We start from the raw sequence: 20,260 nt of genomic DNA, 5'->3' as shown, positions 1-20,260 counted from the left end.
CTCACAACCCACCGCACTAAGCACCTCCTCCTCACGCCGCATTCGCCGCTCAGTCTACATCCATTTATTTATTCATCAACATCTCGCCTTCCACGGCTCGATCAACGACTATTTATGGGTTCGGGTTTCCCTGGACATTAGTTCCTAAATCCGCTGCTCTGTGCGCTGCAGAGCAGCGTTCCCGATAACTAGCTCATCTTCATCGACCATCCCTTTGATTGATGAAAAAAAAACTGGATCTGTTTCAGACGCGAGCGGCCCATACGAGGAGGGAGGAGGTTAGTAGGAGCAGGATGAAAGTGATGATCCCGCATAACAGCGCGACACTCAATTGAAACCGTCTCGTCTTTCTCTGATGTCCTCTAACTAGGCGAAGGTGTTCAGCGCTCTAGCCACGTTCGCCACTTCTTTGCCATAGTCCTTCAGACAACGTACTTTATCAAAAGGTTTCTACCACCAGGCTCTTGCGCGCGCTGCTAGCTTTGCGAGTTTATCCGAAAGAGCCGAGTGCCTTGATGTCACGCTACCTTCTGCGCTGGCGCAGTGCCAGCAGATGCCGCCGGTGACTTCCATATTTGGGACTCCACCGGAAACGGACGGATCCTTGGCTGGTATCGGGCAACCAATACGTTGTCTTTGGGGAGAGCAGATGGAGGGACAGCCCTCACCGTTCCGGGATCAAGTACGTTTACCGGCTCTGTCACGGTTAACTCTGCCACAGATGCTAGTTCTAGCGCGGCAGCGTTGTTGCTGAGGCAGATGTTGAAACAGGTGTGGTCGGTGATAGTTCTGCGAAAAGACTTGTCCAACTTCCGTGTGACGATGACGGAGACAATGGCGATGGTTCGGAAGGACTCAGTGGCATCTTGTCGCAGTCCGTTTGTTCGTTTGTTCGTTTCCTTCTACTTCTAGATATTTATTGAACTTGGCCCTCAAAATGTATTACAAGGTTGCGCATACATGGTTCACAGCGTCCACGCCGGGACACCCAAGCTCATTCAAAGTCTCTAGTAATATAGGTCGTCGGAGACGAGGGGTCAACGTGAATTCAGAAAACAAGTCAGGATGAAGCAGTTTGAACAGCCGAGAGGGCCGGGATGCTCCTCCTCGTCCGCATAAAGACGGGCTACTTCTCAAGTGGGGATCGTATCGAAATAGCCGAGGTCGAGCTTCTCAGCTTTATGAAATCGTCCTTCAAAAAACGTAACGTCGCATCGAGCATGTCATCCCGCAAGTCATCGAGATACTGTTTCGGATCAAAATATCGGCAAAGAAGGTTCAGGGTCTTCTCGGAAGAGCGTTCTATGGCGAATGTCAAGAGCAGTTTGTGCAGCTGCCCTGGCCTATGCCGAAGGAGCGAATTGAGGATGTAATGGTCGTCATCTTTGACAGCCGATATGTATACACCCATCATATCTGACCATTCGACGTTGTTCATTTGAAGGATGATGTTGATGATGCAGCAGTTGCGCTGATCGCCGCCGACGTAGAACTCGGGCCACAAGGCGATGTCCGGATGTTCTCTGATGATTTGTCGTAGCCATGCAACATCGTTCGTGAGTTGCAGTTTCTTTATGATATCCAGCCTTTCGGGGGACAGTTGCTCGTTGTCGTCGGACATTGCGGGGTGGGAGTGTGGAATAGGGAAAGCCATGAGCCACGTCAGAATTTTATCCAAATCGGTGGACACGTGGTCCAAGCTGTCTCAAATATTACAGTATGTGAACATAAACCTAGATACACCAGTGATTGAGTCAGTGTCCGTGCGCAACTGCGGCGGCTGGGGCAAGGGGCTGGCCAAGCTCGGACGCAGGATTCTCATATACACAGAATTCAGAAAAGCCCTCCGCACCTGGCTACAATAAGTAAGCAAAAGAGCCGCATTTTGGTAAGCAAAAGAGGGCGAGCCATCCCTCCGAGAGCCCGCAAACGGTGGGTGGTTGGAGCTGGTAGTAGGCGTTGGAACTTGAGTGAACTCTTAAGTCGAACGGACGAGCCCTGACGCGAGTGGAGGACCCTCCACATTGCTGAGAAAGAACTCTGTGTGCTTTTTGGCGGTGAACTTCCTAACGGCGTATTTCGTCTTCAAAGTTGACACGATCTGAGGTCCATCGTACACCAATAGCTTGTTGTATGCTGGAACAAACCATCGTATACCACGCGTGTGAAATTCCGACATTCAGGAACTCTAATCAGAAGGTGAGACGCATGACCGGAATCAAAAAGTCCCCCTCTCCCACAAGGGGGTTGCGTAAGCAAACTGGGATGATAGATGGGCATGCAAACGCTGCGGCTCCCGACACAGCTACCCAAATACGCCCTCATCGAAGGTCAGCCGCAAGCAGCTCAAGAAGAATTACTGCCCTTGACTTATCAGGCATCGGAAGGAGTGCGAACGCGCAAAGGACGATTTTATAACGATCGCTGATCAGACTGGCAACCTTCCAGTCCCAGTAAAAGGGGCCCACGGGCAAGCGCAAGGAGGAAGGAAAGGGGAAGCGCAAGGAGAACGGAACAGGAAAGGGCAAGCCCAAAAAAGCAAGAAGAAGCAGAAGAGGAAGGACAAGGTCAAGTGCCCGGCTGGAGATGACTCTCCCAAAGGAGGCAATGCCAGAGGCAAAGATGAGTTTCACAATGGCCAACGGTGCCTAAGTGACAATGTCCAACGAGCACCAACACAAGCTTTTGTGTGGCATGCACCTTGTGAAGAACCTATTGCTGTGTCATACAAAACAATGAGGCTGCTATGAATGCATTTGGCGCCGCGTCCTCCCGGTAAATTATGTATGGTTTGACGATGGCAATTTCACAAACAACATACTGGAGCTTGCTTTGCAATACAAGCAAATCAGGGTAGACCCAGCTTGTGAACAACAGTGTGGATGGAGCCCATTGGCTTACTCAAATGGAAGAGTACATTTATCACCAGGACAATCATTCGGTCACCTTTTGGCGCTTTGCTGAGGTATGGTGCATTTTGGATTTCACCGCAAGAGCCCCCGGGGCAGTTGAAACGGCCTACATGGTAAACGTTCTTCTCCTGTATGCTGAATGGGGATATGCTGATTGGATACATCATTGATGTCCGCAGACCCAGCTTATGCACCACGTTCCACTCAATGCATTTAGCCTCTATGCGGTTGGCGGGGAAATGTCTTCGGGTTCTGCGGCTGGTCCTTCTGGTTCAGGTTCTGCGGCTGAGGAAGCTGGTGGATGCAGAGTGCTGCTAGGGGTCTAGGCCTGAGCAGCAATATCAGCATAACGCGTTCATCTGTCATTCCACTCAGGGCCTGGAGCATGTCCTTCACATTTGATTTCCTTCGCTGTCTTTGAGTCGCTCAGTGGACAAATAGAATGGAAGAACGGGTATCTTGGGCGTACCTTATCCTCTTGGTTTTCTCAATCACAGTAGTACAATATCGTCTCGTACAATGTCAATATACGGTCATGCAACGCATCCGGAACGCACGAAAACATTTTCTGTCCCTGTTAACGTCTCGCCGTGCCCAACGTTTGCGTTGCAGCGTTGATTGAACCCGACGAAAAGGTGTGCCACGATCCCAACTTCAATCTGCTCAAGCACATATCAAACGTCGCTCCAAACGCTTCAACGGGTCAAATCAACGTTGTTCGCCCCACCCGGGTATTACTCGAATTCCATCCACGCCGACCCCCATACCCAGCTCGAACTCCCATTTTCCCAATGGTCTTTCCCCCACCTCAATCCGCAAACGTCGTCGGCTTCCCACAATGCTCACAACACCCCGTCTCCGCCGCACAAGCAGAACACAACTTGAAGGCAGACGTCGAGGTCGAGTCACCGCATCGGTTGCAACGCCCAACCGCGCAGTTCGTGCCGAGCCCTCGGCATCTCGCGCATGACCAGTGCTGCCGGGCGGATCCGGGGTGGTAGGATGGGTAGAAGTATCGCAGGAGGAGGCGGCGGGCGCGGTGATAGATGTACATTGGTCGTTTGGTCCAGTGTGTCAAATGATCGGGATAGTGGAATGTGGTTCAGGACAGCCCCCCTCACCGTCAAACACCGCCGGTCTCGCACAACACTGGCAACAGCTCGTCTCAGCCGCACAAGTGCGACACAGTTTATGTGAAGAGGGCGACAATATGCCGCCGCAGCGCTTGCATTGCCCTCTTGTCCCGTTTGTCCCGTGCAGCGCGCAGTCGGCGCATAGCCAGCGTGGGCGGGCGGAACCGGGGCGGTAGGATGGGTAGAGGAATTCAAGGAGGAGGCGGCGGGTGCGGTGGAAGATGTACAGGTACATTAGGAACAGGGACGGGGGCGGGTTGGTTTTGGATGGAAAGAAGGGGAAGTGGGGCCAAGATGAGTTTCGGTTTCGTATAATGCCAAGTGGATGCTCAGTGCTCACATAGAGTCGTGGGGAACAAGAGGCAGAGGGAAGGGGTAGATTGAAGCGAGGGAAGATGGTGACCATGCCCTACCTGGAAAGTCGATGCTCAGTCTTGCGGACCAAAACGTAACTAGGAGCGCAACTATGTGGGAAGAAGTGGTTTATTGAGGTGCCCACCCGCTCCAGTTTTTGACTTTTTTGATGCTCAACCAGAACGTATGTACAGTACACCGGAGGGTCATCAGAGCTATAACTAAACAATCAATGCGAGCGAACGCTGCGAAAAAAGAAGCCACTAAATACCGCACACACAATAGATCCCATCCAACCTATCTACCCCAACTCCACAAGGTACGCCAACCTCACACACCCTCATAGCCCCTACTTGCAGCCCCCCTCATGACCTCCACCGGCGGCCTCCGTCCCGTCCACCTCCCAAACTGCTCCACCCCCTGCTCCACCAGCACAGTCAACCCCGGCACGACCGTCCAGCTTTTCTTCAACCCTTCCGTGGCCTGCGCCGCAAGCAGGAGCGGGGTGTACAGGGGTCGGTAGGCCATGTCGATGACTACGCCCGTGACCTCGCTGACTGTGGATGGTGATGTGGCGAGGGATCGGAACATGCCCGTGAACGCCGCGGCGTCTTGTGCAGCGGCAGGGATGGTAGACACCACGATAAACCGGGTCGTGTGTCCCGACTCGGGGGTGGTGGCGAGGAGAGCGGTGAGGTCAGCGACGACGACACCACCGTTGAATTGCTCGACCAATGCCGCGGCTTTTTCGGGGGTGCGGTTCCACACTCTGATTTCGTCGACGTGGAGGTGTTGTAGTGAGTAGAGGGCCGCGCGGGCTGTTCCGCCTGCGCCGATGACTACGCCGATCGTTTTCACGTCGGGGTTGGTTTGGAGTGCGTATGCAGGCGTTGTCGAAGTCGATGACCCGGTGATGTTTGCCGTAATCTGCTTCCCAAGCTCCACCCCAGCCTGCCTCACACACCTCACAATCCCCACCCAATCAGTGTTATCCCCCCACACCTCCCCACCCTCCCCAACCCCCACCGTATTCACCGCCCCAATCCGCGTCGCAGCATCCGTCAACATCCCCACGACCCCGCTCTTGATAACAGCCTCCTTCAACGGGATCGTCACGCTAGCGCCTCCAAATGTCCCCTCCGCGACTCCACGGCGAACTACCTCCACAACCTCGTTGACATCATCCGTCTCATACAGCTGGTAATGATGCGGCAACCCCAACTCCTCAAACCCGGCGTTATGCAAATGCGGGCTGACGGACTGCTGGATCGGTTTACCAAACAGGTAGAACGCCTTCGGTGTCAGTGTTCCAAGCAGGGTTCGGAACTGATGGATCTCCTTAACGGATAACTGCCCGGGCGCGGCGGCGGTGGTGAGCAGCGGGTGTGTAACGGGAGTCAAGAACGTGTTGAGTGCGCGCGAGATCTGCCCCAGCGGGCCCATGTTGAGCGCAATCACCGGTTTGTCTCCAGGTAAAGAAGCGACGAATCGGCGGAGGGCGAAATTGTCCTCGAGGGAATGTGCGCGGCCGATCAGTTTGACGATATCCCCGACAGCGGCGAGGTCGTCGTATTTGGCTTTGAAGGTTGTTGAACCGGTATGTGTTGAGGTGCGCTGGACATTCATGTTGACGTTGGCGTCGTCCCAGGCTACCACGCCTTTGACATCATGGAACGACGCAATCACGGCGGAATGTCCTTTCCGCTGTACAAGCGCTTGCGTCAACCCGACCTCGCTCCCATCCCCGCACCCAACCTCGACATCCACATACTCGCAGGCCCATCTAACCCCACACTCCAACAACCCCACCCGCGCATCATGGTCCGCATCAGCAAACTTCCCGCCCTGGCTCTGCGTACGGACGGTATACACGATCGGTAACGGCGAGTACCGACGAAGCAGCGCAAGCTGCCTACCAACATACTCCTCCTCGTGAGAAGCCAGCAAATCAACCCGCAGTTCAATGGCGTCAGCCCCGGCGCAGATGGCGGTCAGGTCGGGAAGGATAGGCGTCACATCGGGTGCCGTGAGCGAGATGAAGAAACTAGGGGCCGGCGGGTTCGGCACACCTCCCGGCAACGTCCTTGTACTCTTCCTCTGCGTAACAAACGCCAAAAACCTGGTAAAATCCTTCTCAACCCTCCCCCACTCCTCGGTCCCATCGGGTTGATGCACAGTCACACACTCATATCCCGAACACTCTCTATACCAGCCTTTCCGACGGTCCCACACGCCCCGCATGTCTTCGCCGTACATCGGTCGTGTGGTGTCTTTATCGAGATGCGACGCAATGGCGGTGATATCCCGTTTGATATGTACCACACACCCATGTTTGGCCTGCCATCCTGTTAACACCTTCCGGCCGTCAGCTGTCTCAACAATCCCGCCCCCACACGCAATGACGGTGTCGGTCGGGTGTGCAGCAAGTGTCTGGGAAAGGATCCGGACTTCTTCGGTGCGGAAGGCTTCCCACCCTCTCGTGTTGATGAAATCGGGGATGGTAGTGTTGAGATCGGACTCGAAGGCGTGATCCATGTCGATAAATGCGCGTCCGAAATATTTAGCGGCTGCGCGGCCTGCGTGGGTTTTTCCGGCGCCGCGCATGCCGATTAGGACTATGGTTGCGTCGGACAACGCCGTTGGTGTGGTTTCGTCTAGATTGCGGAGGTGCAGCTCATTCGTGGCCTTCGTGGAAGAAACAGCATGACCATCCCCTTCCTCGCCATCGACATCGACATCCACCCCCGAAATCAGAACCCCCAACCGATTCGACAACGCATCCCACCACGCCGGCCACGTCTTCTCCACACACCGCTTCTCATTCACCACCGCCCTTTTCCCCCCGGGCATCGCACACGCCAACACACTAAAACTCATCGCCACCCGATGATCATCATAACACTTCACCCCGCCCTCAGGAGTTCTCAGTGCCGCGCGGTCAATACCATGAATCTGGATCCCATCAGGTAGTTCCGAAGCCGAGACGCCGAATTTCGCGAGTTGTTCGACCATGACCGCGATCCGGTTACACTCTTTAACGCGCTGGTTGGCGATGCCTGTGATGCGGGTGGTGTGGTCTTTATTGGGACCACCGCGGGCGACGGCGGCGAGGACGGAGGCGGTGAGAAAGGCGTCTGTCATGGGTTCCATGTCGATGGTCGGTAAGGGTTTTAGGGCGGCGGGGCCGGAGACGGTTGTGCTGGTTTTTGTTTGTTCGACTGTGCAGCCCATTTCGCGTAGCACTTTGACTGCGAATTGGGCGTCGCCTTGGAGTGAGTCGCTGCCGATGTTGGTGACGGTTACTCGCGAACCTGTGATGGCTGCGAAGGCGAGGGGGTAGGTCGCCGAGGAGGCATCAGCTTCGACGTAATAATCGGCCGGGTTCTTGTAGACGCCTTTGGGGATGGTATACATGTTCGTCCCTTCCTGGCGGACCACGTTGATCCCGAAAGACGCCATCATCGCGATCGTCATGTCAATGTAGAGTTGCGAGATGACTGCGTCGCCGCTCAGGTCCAAGGTCACTTCTTGTGCCGCGTAAGGGGCCGAGATGAGGATCGAGGAGACGTACTGGGAACTGACAGAGGCGGAGAGGTTGATGCGGCCGCCGGGAAGGCCGATCCCATTCGGTGTGATCTCGAGTGGTAGACACCCCTTGGTCTCGAGGTATTTCACGCTGACGCCATTGGCGCTTAGGGCATCGACTAATGGACCGATCGGACGCTGCTTCATGCGTGGGTTGCCGGTGACGATGGTCGATGCGGGACTTGCAACTTTCTCCCCTGTTTTGGGGATAAGTGCGCACACAGTCGTGAGAAACCGAGCTGCCGTTCCGGCGTTGCCGAGGTATACTTCCTTGGACGGCACGCGCAATCGGCCGCCTCCTCCAGTTACAACAAGGGTGTCTCCATCGTTTTCCCACTGGTACTCGATTCCCACAAGCTTTTGCAGGGCATCCAACATGACCTGTACGTCGTCCGAGTGCAAGAGTCCGTGTAGGCGGCACTTGCCCTCACCCAAAGCAGCCAAGACAAGAGCGCGATTCGACAGTGATTTCGATCCAGGAGCTTTCAGCTGCACGTTGATGGGTTTGCTGGGTGGGGTGATCTCGACGGAAGGGGACAAGATCTTGCGGATGACATCGTCGGGAATGACACTGGCGCGCGGTTCGTAAGTTCGGCCAATACCAGACAGCATGACAATCTTCTTCTTGGAACCCTGATTCTTCTTGTCGATGCACATGATGTCCAGGAGCTTATCCACAGGGCAGTGTTTTCCAGGTGCGCGCTGCTTGACGATTTTGTCCTCGAGCGAGACAGGCAGCCCGTATGCCTGTAGGCATCTCACCAGCCGTCCCACAGCTACCTCGTTCAGATAACCAAGATGGCGTGCGATCTCCGCCTCGCGAACCATGCCCAACGCCACGCACTCCCCATGCAGCAGATTAGGGGACAATATCGCTTCGATCGCATGGCCTATGGAATGCCCGAAATTGAGGAGTCCACGAAGCCCTCCTTCCTTCTCGTCAACGGTCACCACATGAGCTTTGACTCTCACAGATCCGAGAATCACTCGCATAAGGAGCTGGACCTCTGCTGAGGACGGATCGTCCACGGCGCCTTGGCTAAGGGCGAGAATCTGTTCCGGGTGATTCTCCAACAGATCGAAATCCTCTTCCACCCAGATCGCGGCCGTCTTGATGATCTCGCCCAGTCCGTTCACGAATTCGCGCATGGGGAGGGTCTGCAGGAACCTCAAGTCGATGAAAATGCGGTGCGGTTGGTGGAATGATCCGATCAGGTTCTTTCCATGCGGGGTGTCGATGGCGGTTTTGCCTCCTACAGAGGAATCGACCATGGCGAGCAAGGTTGTAGGGATTTGCACGACGGGCACGCCGCGCATGAAGGTTGCAGCGACGAACCCTACCAGATCTCCAATGACACCTCCACCCAATGCGATGAAACATGAGTCTCTCGTGCATTTGTTTTGCAGTGCCCAGTCTTCTATCGCTGCTTTCGTCCGCCTCGTCTTTGACGACTCTCCTGGGGGCATCACATACGAAAGGATGCGGGCCTTTGCATCCGTGGTGGTTTGATTCTGATCTAATGCATTCTGCAGAGCCGATACTAGCGTCTTCAAGTGCAGTCGTTCAATGTTCGTATCAGTGACTATGATGTAAACGCTTGCGGGGATGTTGGTTGTGACGTCCCGGGCAATGTGATCTACGAGGTCGATGCCGACGACGATGGTCTCCTTGCCCAAAATCGAGACTTTTGTCGTAGACGTCCCTGGGATGGAGATGGGAGCCAGCTCTGAAGCACCCATCCTTGTTGTTTGCTGTGGTAGCTGAAGTGAGAGAATGGGAGTTCCTCGTCGAGAATTCTCACCGGAAGCGTGCAAGTCAAGGGGGAGGAGCTCAAAGAGGGTGCAGTGTAGTCTCTGCGGGGTTGCAGAGTACAGTAGGAGAGATGCAGCCCGTCTCTCTATGTGTGGAACAAAGCAGTGTTTGTGGGTAGGATCTCTGTCCTGCGTCCAGTATGGATATGCGCGAGACGAGGCTTTCCAGCAGGAGATGGTCGCCTCCACCGCGCAAAGGGCTCTGACTAAGATGACTCACTGCCCAATCCAGGGTGCTTACGGAGCGCGTTCCCGAGGCAAAAGTCCGCTCCCTCACAAGCGAAAGAGAAGACGAAAGCGAAAAACCCCCACAAAAAATATGTAAAATTAAGAAACAATCACAAAAACAAAAGTCTCTCGAAATGACTTCATGTGCTACTACCCAAACAGCTGTACATAGATCGCTTGACGAACCCCCTATACACCTGCAAGCGAAAGATCCCCCGGCTCGACGATTATTATTCAGCACCGACCCTGCTGCCTTCGTTGACACCACGTGGCCCGGGGACGACTCTGAGGATCCGGAGGACCACTTTGAGAATCCGAAAGTACCGAATACCGAGTTACACTACAGAGACATCCTCAAACGGGGGCTTGTTGTGCAGATTTGGCACCTCTGCAGGAAGCAAAGCAGCGAGGAGCCTATGGCGATGAGCTACGGTTGGGACGCTGCCAAAGGAGAAATTATTTTGGCCTTAACCCAGCGCGATGATGAGAATTTTGGGACCAGCGAGTTACCTCTCCACGGGGATGTAAAACTGTGTCTACAAAACTTCGGTTGCCCATGCGCACCCGCATGCCAGGAAATATGCGTCGGTGTACGACGCCTCTTTGAAGAAAAAGTGCCGGAATGGATCACACGATGTCCTTTCCTTCCTCCTAGAATCTTGGATGAATTGGACAAGGTTTACGGCGAAATCGTCGGCCATCAGTAAATGAACATCAAGTCGCCTCAGGAAACGAAATCGCTGGCCGGTCCAGCGTGATCGTACCAAACGCAAGGCGACTAACCTCAGGAAAAGATCTCGCTGTCTCTTCAGCTTGATCATATAATACAAGTCGAAGAACCTAAACAAGCCAAATCACAGAAGTCGATCTCGTTGACACGTTCAATCTGGTCATACACACGCAAAGCGCAATACCATACAAATCAAAATACCATGGGAACCGATCTCGCTGCTGGTTCCGCGTGGTTTCAAGATGACAAGCCGATAAATCTTGATAAAAGTCGAAGTCCCATAGGAAACGATCTTGCTGCCCGTTCAGCCTAGTCATACAGACACAAGTCGAAACACGATAAGATCTTGCTGCGTGGTCTCGCGAGTCACAAGCCGGAAATCTTTGGACAAGTCGAATATCATAGGAAACGATCTCGCTGACAAACTTCGCTTGGTCATACCAACACAAGTCAAGTACATTAGTCGACGAACTTGCTGAACTCCTTGTGCATGGTCATCGCAAGCCGAAATCTGAGACGGAACGATCTTGGCGACCCGTTCAGCTTCGTCCCTCAAGTCGAAATACCTGCGTCTCGCTGACTCGTTCAGTTTGGCGCATGATAAAAACAGGCCAGACACCATGAGCAAAGCCCTCGCTGACATGCGAAGTCGAAGAATTCAGTGCAAAATACTCAAGTCTAATACCCAAGGACACGATCTCGCTGGCTCCTTCAGCTTGGTCATAGAATTATAGTCAAAATCTATTTAGAAACGTTATCGTTGACTCATTCATCGTGATCATAGAACCCGCTAGTCGAAAGCATCTCAGGAAACTGAGTGTTTTGCTCTGTTGCCCTATGCAACGGATTGCTCCTCGCCGCTGAGATCGTTGTTATGCGGACTTGATCAGTCGGATGGGATGACATGGTATAGGTCACTGCCGGAATCCTCTCCCATTCACACATAAGCTACGGTGTCCATGATGAATAGTATGCGCCGGTATGTATATGATTTTTAGTCGCACACAATGATCCTAGGCATATAACGGTCTCTTCAAAGGATAAGAGTGTGTAATTGACTTAACCCAATTGGTCTCGTGCAGTGCAAGACAGGTATCCCAGCTTCATGACTTCAAAGCGTCCCGAACCTCCATCAACATCTTTCCCAATTTGTTCTGGCCGGTCCCATCCCCACCATCTCCCCAGTAGCTATCTCGTTTGGTGTGTTCAACGATGGGACGCTGGCCGGTACCGACCAGCAGCGCACGACAATGCGCATCCTGAGTAAACTTGCAACCCAAAATATCTCGCATCACATCATCTCGTACCGTCTCCCACGACGGCCGGAAACGCACGCCCTTGTCGAGATACTCCTGTATCACAGGGTTTAGCTGGGTACGCCAAGCGTAACCACCTCCCGTTTTCTGCAACGCCAACACTCGGGCCTTGTTGGGAGTTGACGCTTTTCGAATCTCTTCCGCATATGCGAGTGAATGTTTATCTGCTCCGGGGTATTTGAATTTCGCGGCTTGGAATGCGTGCTCCGATGTCGGGTACTTTGCACCTTCCCAAGTAATAGGTGAGGCTGGCTTGTAGTAGTTGGAGAATTCGCCAAATTGGGCGCTATCGGTGTAGAATAGAATCGGAGTAAGATCCTCGGAGGCCATGCTCGTTCCAGAGGGTTTGTCGGTTCGCAGTATTTCTAAGGATGTATCGCCCACATCCGTCTCAGTTTTCATGTGTTTCGAACAAGTCCCCTTGGTTCTCTCCGCTACCATACGTTTCAGCCAGGATCGATCCGTCCTATCGGGCAGCGTTCTTCCTTCTCCCACCCCCAATATCTTAGCGACGAAAGCGACCTGCGACTTCGTTTCGGGCGTCGGAACAAAATTCCGGCTCGTATCAAGCCGCGTGTCCCTCCTTCGTTCCACCTCCGCGATGGCCGTCACAGCGTCCCAGCTGTTCAGCTTGCCCAGCACTACGGCCGCAAGCGTACCCGCACGCCCGTGGCCGCCGTTACAATGTAAATACACTTTCTTGCCGCTGCGATACGTGTCAATGATCTCGCTGACGGCGCTGCGAGTCGCTGCCAGAGGTGGTGGTCGGCCGGGTGCGGTGGGTAAATGAAGAACTTTTGTTTGCTTGGGCAATTTCGGCTGATACCAGAGCGCATCATCCGTCTTCTCGAGGCTGACAATGAGGCTGGGTTGCCATTCGAGGATGCTGTCCAGTGTAAACTCTACGGGCCCGGCGCCGGCAATTAGGAGCCCGTCGTCCGTGAGAAAGTTGCAGCGACTATGCGGCGGACTGGTGTTGTGTCCGCGAGCTTTCGCTAAGGTAGAAGCGACTGCCTTCATTCTCGGCTGACTCTCACTCCAGTTTATCGTTGAACGACTTGAATGGCTGCAATTTTTAGCTTGATTTCGGGCTTGATCATCAGCTGGGCTATGAACCTCTGAAGGATATTCACCGAAGGTGCATGTGTGGATGAAACCCAGAGAAACGCGCGGGACTAGTTTATATCGGGATGGGTGCGCACAGCACACATCATATAAGCTCTTTCCTTCCTCTCTTTCCTCTTTTTCTCATCACCACACACACTGTATAACCTTCCCTGCGATTCGAGAAGTGTGGTGCTATAGTAGTTAGTGAAGCAATCAAGTACGCTCCTTCGTCAAGATACATCCAGCTTTGCCCTCCTCACCCGGTACCGCTAAGTTACGTCCGAAGAACGTCGTGAACGAGACCTTCGAAGGTTACGCCGTGGTGCAGTCGTATTTGGCGTGGGAATGTCTGGTACCGAAGATGACGGGTTTGTTGAACCTCACGAAGAGGAAACCACCGAAACCGCCGGCGCGGATACTGGTGGTGACGGTGAACGGTTGGACGAAGGCCCCGACGGCGGCGGCGGGACTCAGCCGGCCTCCAACCCTCAAGATGCTGAGCTTCATTCCCAAGACCTTGCCAACGAACAAGATATCGAAGCAGCCCTCGCTGCGACCCGTGCTAAACTCGCCCGATTGGAAGGTTACAAGCGTCGCCGAGAGGAGGGTGTGGAGCCCGCCCCAAAGCGTCTGGCTCCCCGTGAGAGAAACGACACACCTTCCATCCAGGATACAATCCATCAATTCCTTGCTAGCGCGGTTAAGGATGCATCATTGTCCGCGGCCGCCGAGCGCGAAGAAGCAACTTTACCACCTTCTGAGTATGAACAATCGGTTACCAAGTTTTACGGGATTACTCAGGTCGGCGTTGGGCTCGCACCCGAAACAGGTGGCGACACCCCTGAGTACGCTGACGCCCTACGTCGCCGCGTTATCCACCTCAAGAACCTCGCCCAAGTCAAACGCGATCTCTCCTTGGCCCGAGGCTGCCCTACCATCGCGCCCAAAGAACTCGATAATGTGGTCCACCTGCGCTACGTGGATTTCGATAAAGTCCACCCGTCTATCCGGCTCGCTATCGGTCAACGGAAATTCGAGCTGTCAATCACAAAAACAAAACTCTCTCGAAATGACTTCATGTGCTACTACCCAAACAGCTGTACAGTACAGTACATTACATGATTGCAGGTGCTGAGCAAAGATTGTAACTAGTAATTACCTGGAGTCGTCAACTCGCCCACAGTGTGCGAGTGAGCTGGCTCTCCCTCGCCTGCATGATCCGACCATGTGTGGATGGCTCGCTCCCCACAAGCCGGTTCGCTCACCACTCGATACTACAGTAGCCATTCCTTGAGCGTCCTGATTGTGGTTCTGACGAATATCAGGAATGCTCAGTTTGAATTTGTGGATTGGCTTCGCTAGTCATGACCGATCTCCAAAATTTCGTGATGAGAGCTCCAGGTTCCGCTGCTGCCTTTCGCCTGAAGTCATCGCACCTTCAATATGGCTGCATAGAGCATGTATTTCCCTTCCCGATAAACCATGGTGAACGACGATCCAAGGTCCGCTACAATAGAGTCCATCCCACGCTGTATTCATCGGGCCTTCGATGTCCATCCACGCCAGATGTCGCAGTTCTTTGTTCAAGTTCATATCGTCGATTCGTTCTCTTCGAGATTTCGGTCTTATAGAGCTCCACTCCGTTTCTCTGTTCCGCCTTCTACTTCGCCAAAGGAGCAGTCCACCATGAAAATCGGCCCTGACGCCTCCTAGGTTGATCGAAAACGCCGGCGCATATGGTGCGTCCCGCATGGATGATACATGAATATGTGAAGAGTTGGCAAGTAGCCTCCAGCTTCGTTGCTTTGAGGTCTCCCTGTCCAGCTTGTGCTACTCTTACTCCCACGGACCTTGGTACTTCTTTCATCACAATACTACACTTGCCAATACGCGCCTGCCGAGCAGCTGTCGAGCATGGTTGGGACGATAATATGTATAGTCGGTCTCCTTGAAGGCAACAGCGAAGAACGGCTCACCAACCTCTCTTCGCTCCGGGTCATTATGGGCTGGGAAACTCCCACAGTTTGCCCACACTTAATGCGCATAATATAGCAGTTAATCCCAAAACCCATAAACTGCAGGTGATTTTGGGTCATTTTTCGAGGGGTTTGGGCCAACGCGACGCAACGCGTGGGAAATGGTTACGTGAGCCGGTAAGGAGGCTGTGAAAGCACTTTGCGTAGATTTCGACGCTCACATTCGACAGGAGCTTTGGGGTCGACGACCCCAGCTTTTCTCCGCAGCTGTTTTGTTTGCTTGGGACTTGGATGAACTTCGAGATATTGTCAGTCCGGAAGTTCGCGCGGCCAGTACGGGGATCGTAAGTCTGGATGCACCACAAAATGCGCATTTTGCACTGCTTACCAGCAAAAACGTGAAGCAACGCTTTCAAGCAGCGAATTTGTATGCAATGCCCTTGAGTTTGCCTTGGTGCTGCATTCCACCTGAAAATAGCTGGGGGCCAGCATCAGTCCTGGTCGGGGTACCCCGTCACTCTCCTTGCAGATGGTACCTCTTTCAATTAAGACGGCTCATTGCGATACAGGACATATTGGATTGAGCATGAAGGGAAGAGTGTTCAAAGGAAAGAACCAGATTGCTATGTAGCGGAGGAGCATCCCCTTTCTGTTGTTGGACTTGATTATAGCCGACATTGACCGCATGTACTACAGATATGGGAAAACGCAGGTCCACTGGGTATAAACTGGGGGGATGCCTCCCCGATGCCTGCGCATGAACGCATATCCGGTGGAACGCTCCTACTGTAGAATCATGTACTCTTGTACTGTATACATATGTGTGCGTGTCCTCCCACACAACCTCTCCAAGCCTGTGCTCTTGCCGAACTGTCGATATTTCCGATGTCACCAGATCGCGTCCGTGGGGCTTCGGGCTCTGCTTCGGGCTCATGAGATTTTTGACTCTCGTCGCAGTTTTCGACATGGAAGACGCAAAACGCATACGGCTTACCCCAGCCATACATTCCCGTATAGATACATAGAAAAGGATCGTCGCAACGTCTGTACAGAACCCCTGCGTGATATCAGAAATAGGCCTCGGAGAAGGCAGATTCAGTCTTGATCTCGTCCGGTGAAGTGGTCGCAACCCTTCAAAGAACACAAGCGCTCGTCACATTCCCACGCAGACTGTAAAAGGATAATAATAGGTGGAATGTGGCAAGAGGACCAAAGTCCCGAAGCACCGAATGGGGCGGCTTTCCCCTTCAGCGACGCCGATGCAGTGGGCTCCGACGATGCGGAAGGTTCTGCAGAAGAGGAAGAGGACGAGGAGGATGACGGAATAGCAAATGACGGCGGAGGTGGTGAAGAGAATGGTTCCATATCAAACTCGAACAGCAATAACATCGATCAAGACAGTCAAGGCATGGCCGGGGAGTCTGAAGACTTTGACGACGAAGACGGCGAGCTGGACGAAGACGGAGTCGGAGAAGACGAAGACGCTGAAGCTGAGGCAGAAGAGGACTATGACGAAGATCAGGACGCGGAGGGTGATTCAGACGCCGTTGGCGAGGAGGAGGAGGAGTATGAGGAGGAGGACTACGAGCACGATGGGAAGAGGGACGACGCGATGCAAGTGGACGCCGATGGGCAGCCCCTACAGAACGGGTCCTATGAATACAGCGAGCAGGATGCCGAATCGGAGGATGAGGAGGACGATGGCGCCGAGGACGAGATCGCACGGCTGAACGGGTTTGCGACAAACTCACCCAGACTGCAGAATGGAGGCCCTCGCCCGGACCATTTGCGAGGCCCTCGCCCAGGCCATTTGGAAAATCGGACTCGGGAAAGGAGCGCTGCAGCGGCAGGGCAGCAGCCGGCCATGTCCACCCCGATAGATATAGACTACAGCTTCGAGCACGTCGAGCTAGCACCGAACGTTGAGAACTGCGTCGGGTATGATGTTACACCGTTCGCATCATGTGTGCATCCCACCGGCATCAACTGTGTGGCTACGACCCGCAATATGAGGTGGATCTTTACGGGCGGTGACGATGGGTATATCCGGAAGTTCGACTTTGCGGCGACTTTGTTCGGGGGTCAGATTCTGACGCAGACACAGAAACATGGCTTGGTGGATTCCATTGAGAAGGTATGTGTTTCTGCTTGCGCATAAGTCGCACACTTTGATGACCGGAGACATTGGCGATCGATTTCGCATCAACTTTTTATATCAACACAGTATGATGATCGTTCACATAGGCTGGTGTTCTGACGTCCGCATGGGAGAATCAAGAGTTTCCTGCAAGTTGTGAGTATTCCGTGTAGACCACATTAGAGCATCCAACACCGTATACTTATGATGCTCCTATTGCGCGCAATGCAGTCGATCCATTCAGGAGCCAACAGTCTCTGTCGGACATCGCCGTCGAGGAATGGTCTCCAGTCTATAGCATCGAAGTTGAATCAGAAGGGGTGTGGTGTCTGAGCGGCTGTAGGGTTCGTGCCCCCCCTTCTGATAACTCTGCTCCCGTAAAGAACGATAACTGATGGGGTGTGCTTTCGTCAATGCAGAGCGGCAACATTAACCTCTGGTCAGTCAGACATGACGAAGGCGCCGTAAGTGAACAGACAGGTTTGCACCTCTATGGCTGCGTATCTCATCACGATTCAATTCTCCAGTGCCGACATGTATTCAGAGGCCACACGAGCGCTGTATCCGTGCTCAAGCTGACACCTGGCGAAAGGGGTGTCATCAGTGGATCCTGGGACAAGACTCTCCTTGTATGTTTTTCGATCTGCCGCTGCAGTCTGTTAAACATAATCTTGTACACAAGGGATTGACGAATTGCTTATCTCTCAGAGATGGGACCTCGAAACTGGCAACATCGTCCGCTACTTCCAAGGCGTGACCTCCCTGGTCACATCAGCAAGCTTCAGTCCGACTTCCGCGTCCTCTTATACCATCGATCCAGCGATTGGGGATACGAGAACCACAAACGTTCATCCGACTGCAGAAGACTCTTTGATGATGGTGACAACGTACGATGGGACGATCCTGTTGTATGATCAGAGAGATCCTAATAATGTGACGAGAAAGTTTTTGCCGAGGACGAGTGGGTCGAGTCCTTGGGCTTACAATGTAGGTGAATGCGGTTGTGTTTTCCTCTCATGGCGCGATGTTTGGTTTGTATGTTATGTCGTCAATCATGGCATTTACTTATGATTTTCTTTGATACGATAGGCGACGTGGAGTGCAGATGGTCGGAAGATATATTGTGGGCGGAGAAATAATACGGGTACGTGCGTCTGAGCATCCACCATCGCTGGCTTGTGACGTAGAGGAGTTCTGACATGGTGTCTATCTCCAGTGGACGTGTATGACGTCGCAGAAAACCGTTACGTTCGCAACCTCAAATTTCCGAACGGCTCAGGACACGTATGGGCTGTTTCCTGTATGCCAAACAACCGTCACCTGATGTGGTATGTTTCGGTAAATGAATATGGTCACCACAAAGTGTGGCACCTATCTTACGCAATCCATTTATTGTCACCTAGCGCCTCACAGGACATTCTCCGTCTGTGGGACCTCGATGTCGCAACCCCAAGCTCCGACGCCCCTCCCGCACCCTCCCCATCACCAATCGTTGCACACCCAACATCCCAATCCAACGACTCCGGCCCAAACAGCACGCCCGGAACGCCCGTTACCAACCCCCAAATCCCAGTAGACCAAAAGCCGTCTACAGACACCAAAGACGAACCTGCACCGTCAACCTCAACCGACCCACCACGCCGCCCAACCCTTCCATCAACCTCTCTCTCCTCCACCACCCCAACCGCACCCCCTCACCGCACCTCCCGACCCCGTCCACGCTCCTCATTTACAACATCCGCCTCTCGACGGTCATCACAGTGGCCCTCCGTCGACAAAACAGACGCGCTGGGTTCAAGCGCCAACAACACGCCCAAACTACCTACCGCGGGACTCGGGCTGTTTCTTGACGAATCGATGAATATGTCATCGGACTCGTTACTGGGTCAGGAGCTAAGTTTGGAGCCGGGGAGTTTAGATGGGTCGGATGAGGAGGATAGTGGTGGGGTTGAGAGCGGTGGTGCGGGGCCTGGGGTTGACGGGGACGCTATGGATATCACGATCAACGTCTCTGCTCCGGCTGGATCAAACGTCGCTGATCCGGCGAGTCCAGATATGGGGAATGCAGGCAGTCTCCCCCCGTCGCCGGTTGGCGGGCAGCCTTCCCCCGCGGGCGATGGAAAATTGCTTGACCCGGCTTCTGCGGGAGGTGCGGGGGGTGTTGTGATCACTGCTGGGAGTACTCGGACGGCCACGACAGCGAATTTGGGTCGGACAGCGTCGTTGTTGAGTGCGAAGGAGGATGAGCTGGAGACACCGCCTTTGGTGCCGTTTACAATTTTGCCGGGTCATAATGGGGGTGTTGTTTCTGCGCTGAGTGAGTAGCGTTCTTGTTTCCACCACTTTCCGCCTCTTCGATCTCTTGGGAACATGCCGTGGGGTAGTCGTCCGAGTTACTAACCTATCTTCCACCTCCACCTCCTTCCACACCCAACCAGTAATCGACCCCTCAAAACGCTACATGCTAACCGCCTCCGGCACCCGCGGCTGGGACGGCACATCCTCCAACCAATGCTTGCTCTACTGCATCGATCCCGTTCTCGCACCCGCCGCTGCCGCCGATGACCCTGCTGCTACTCCTGGCGCCGATGGCGCCGTTGGGGCAGGAGATGAGATGGACGTGGATCCGGTGGTGGTGGTGGTCCCGGATCGGGTGGTGGGGGAGGAGGATGTGGAGGATGTTGAGGAGGGGATGGTGGAGCAGATGGTGGGGTAGGCGATAGGCTCAGGAGGCGGAGTTACCGTCGTGCAAGTGCGTCGAGGACGTCGTTGTTACCCCGTCGTGACTGCGGGCGCCCAATAGCGGACCCCATCCGGCGCGCGCACGTCACCGAAAGGGGGACTAGTCGACGACGCTGGGGAACCGCCCAAATTCCGAGCCATCTCGAAACCTTGGAGCCATGTCGCTGCTTTTGAGACATGATGGGGACCTGTCAGCAATAGGCGTTATTCCAAAGTCATACGACGCCT

At 53.9% G+C, this 20,260-nt stretch overlaps 5 protein-coding genes across 5 annotated transcripts; 2 read left to right on the top strand and 3 right to left on the bottom strand.

The window, feature by feature from the left end:
* Positions 1-1,126: 1,126 nt before the first annotated feature.
* EV422DRAFT_502523 (uncharacterized protein) lies at positions 1,127-2,179 on the bottom strand (the record flags this gene model as incomplete). Its single annotated transcript, XM_053068273.1, has 3 exons — positions 1,127-1,700; positions 1,734-1,852; positions 1,994-2,179. 3 exons carry the CDS (start codon positions 2,177-2,179, stop codon positions 1,127-1,129), a joined length of 879 nt encoding a protein of 292 aa, XP_052930015.1.
* Positions 2,180-4,491: 2,312 nt separating this feature from the next.
* EV422DRAFT_10194 (EPSP synthase-domain-containing protein) lies at positions 4,492-9,949 on the bottom strand. Its single transcript, XM_053064528.1, has one exon. The coding sequence runs from the start codon at positions 9,722-9,724 to the stop codon at positions 4,730-4,732; it is 4,995 nt and encodes a 1,664-aa protein (XP_052930014.1). The 5' UTR covers positions 9,725-9,949; the 3' UTR covers positions 4,492-4,729.
* Positions 9,950-11,857: 1,908 nt separating this feature from the next.
* On the bottom strand, positions 11,858-12,400 carry EV422DRAFT_491120 (uncharacterized protein; the record flags this gene model as incomplete). Its single annotated transcript, XM_053067505.1, has 2 exons — positions 11,858-12,103; positions 12,173-12,400. The coding sequence occupies 2 exons, from the start codon at positions 12,398-12,400 to the stop codon at positions 11,858-11,860; spliced, it is 474 nt and encodes a 157-aa protein (XP_052930013.1).
* A 1,032-nt stretch (positions 12,401-13,432) lies between these two features.
* On the top strand, positions 13,433-14,419 carry EV422DRAFT_9796 (uncharacterized protein). Its single transcript, XM_053074561.1, has one exon. The coding sequence runs from the start codon at positions 13,523-13,525 to the stop codon at positions 14,297-14,299; it is 777 nt and encodes a 258-aa protein (XP_052930012.1). The 5' UTR covers positions 13,433-13,522; the 3' UTR covers positions 14,300-14,419.
* A 2,598-nt stretch (positions 14,420-17,017) lies between these two features.
* EV422DRAFT_490714 (WD40-repeat-containing domain protein) lies at positions 17,018-20,006 on the top strand (the record flags this gene model as incomplete). Its single annotated transcript, XM_053067484.1, has 11 exons — positions 17,018-17,287; positions 17,398-17,450; positions 17,535-17,634; positions 17,710-17,754; positions 17,818-17,919; positions 17,999-18,277; positions 18,380-18,434; positions 18,507-18,618; positions 18,694-18,841; positions 19,391-19,607; positions 19,729-20,006. The coding sequence occupies 11 exons, from the start codon at positions 17,018-17,020 to the stop codon at positions 20,004-20,006; spliced, it is 1,659 nt and encodes a 552-aa protein (XP_052930011.1).
* Positions 20,007-20,260: the final 254 nt, after the last annotated feature.

This window comes from Fimicolochytrium jonesii (assembly GCF_025526975.1).
Source record: "Fimicolochytrium jonesii strain JEL569 chromosome Unknown EV422scaffold_1, whole genome shotgun sequence".
Classification (NCBI taxonomy): Eukaryota; Fungi; Chytridiomycota; class Chytridiomycetes; order Spizellomycetales; family Powellomycetaceae; genus Fimicolochytrium; species Fimicolochytrium jonesii.
This window is presented reverse-complemented; position numbering and strand designations above follow the sequence as displayed.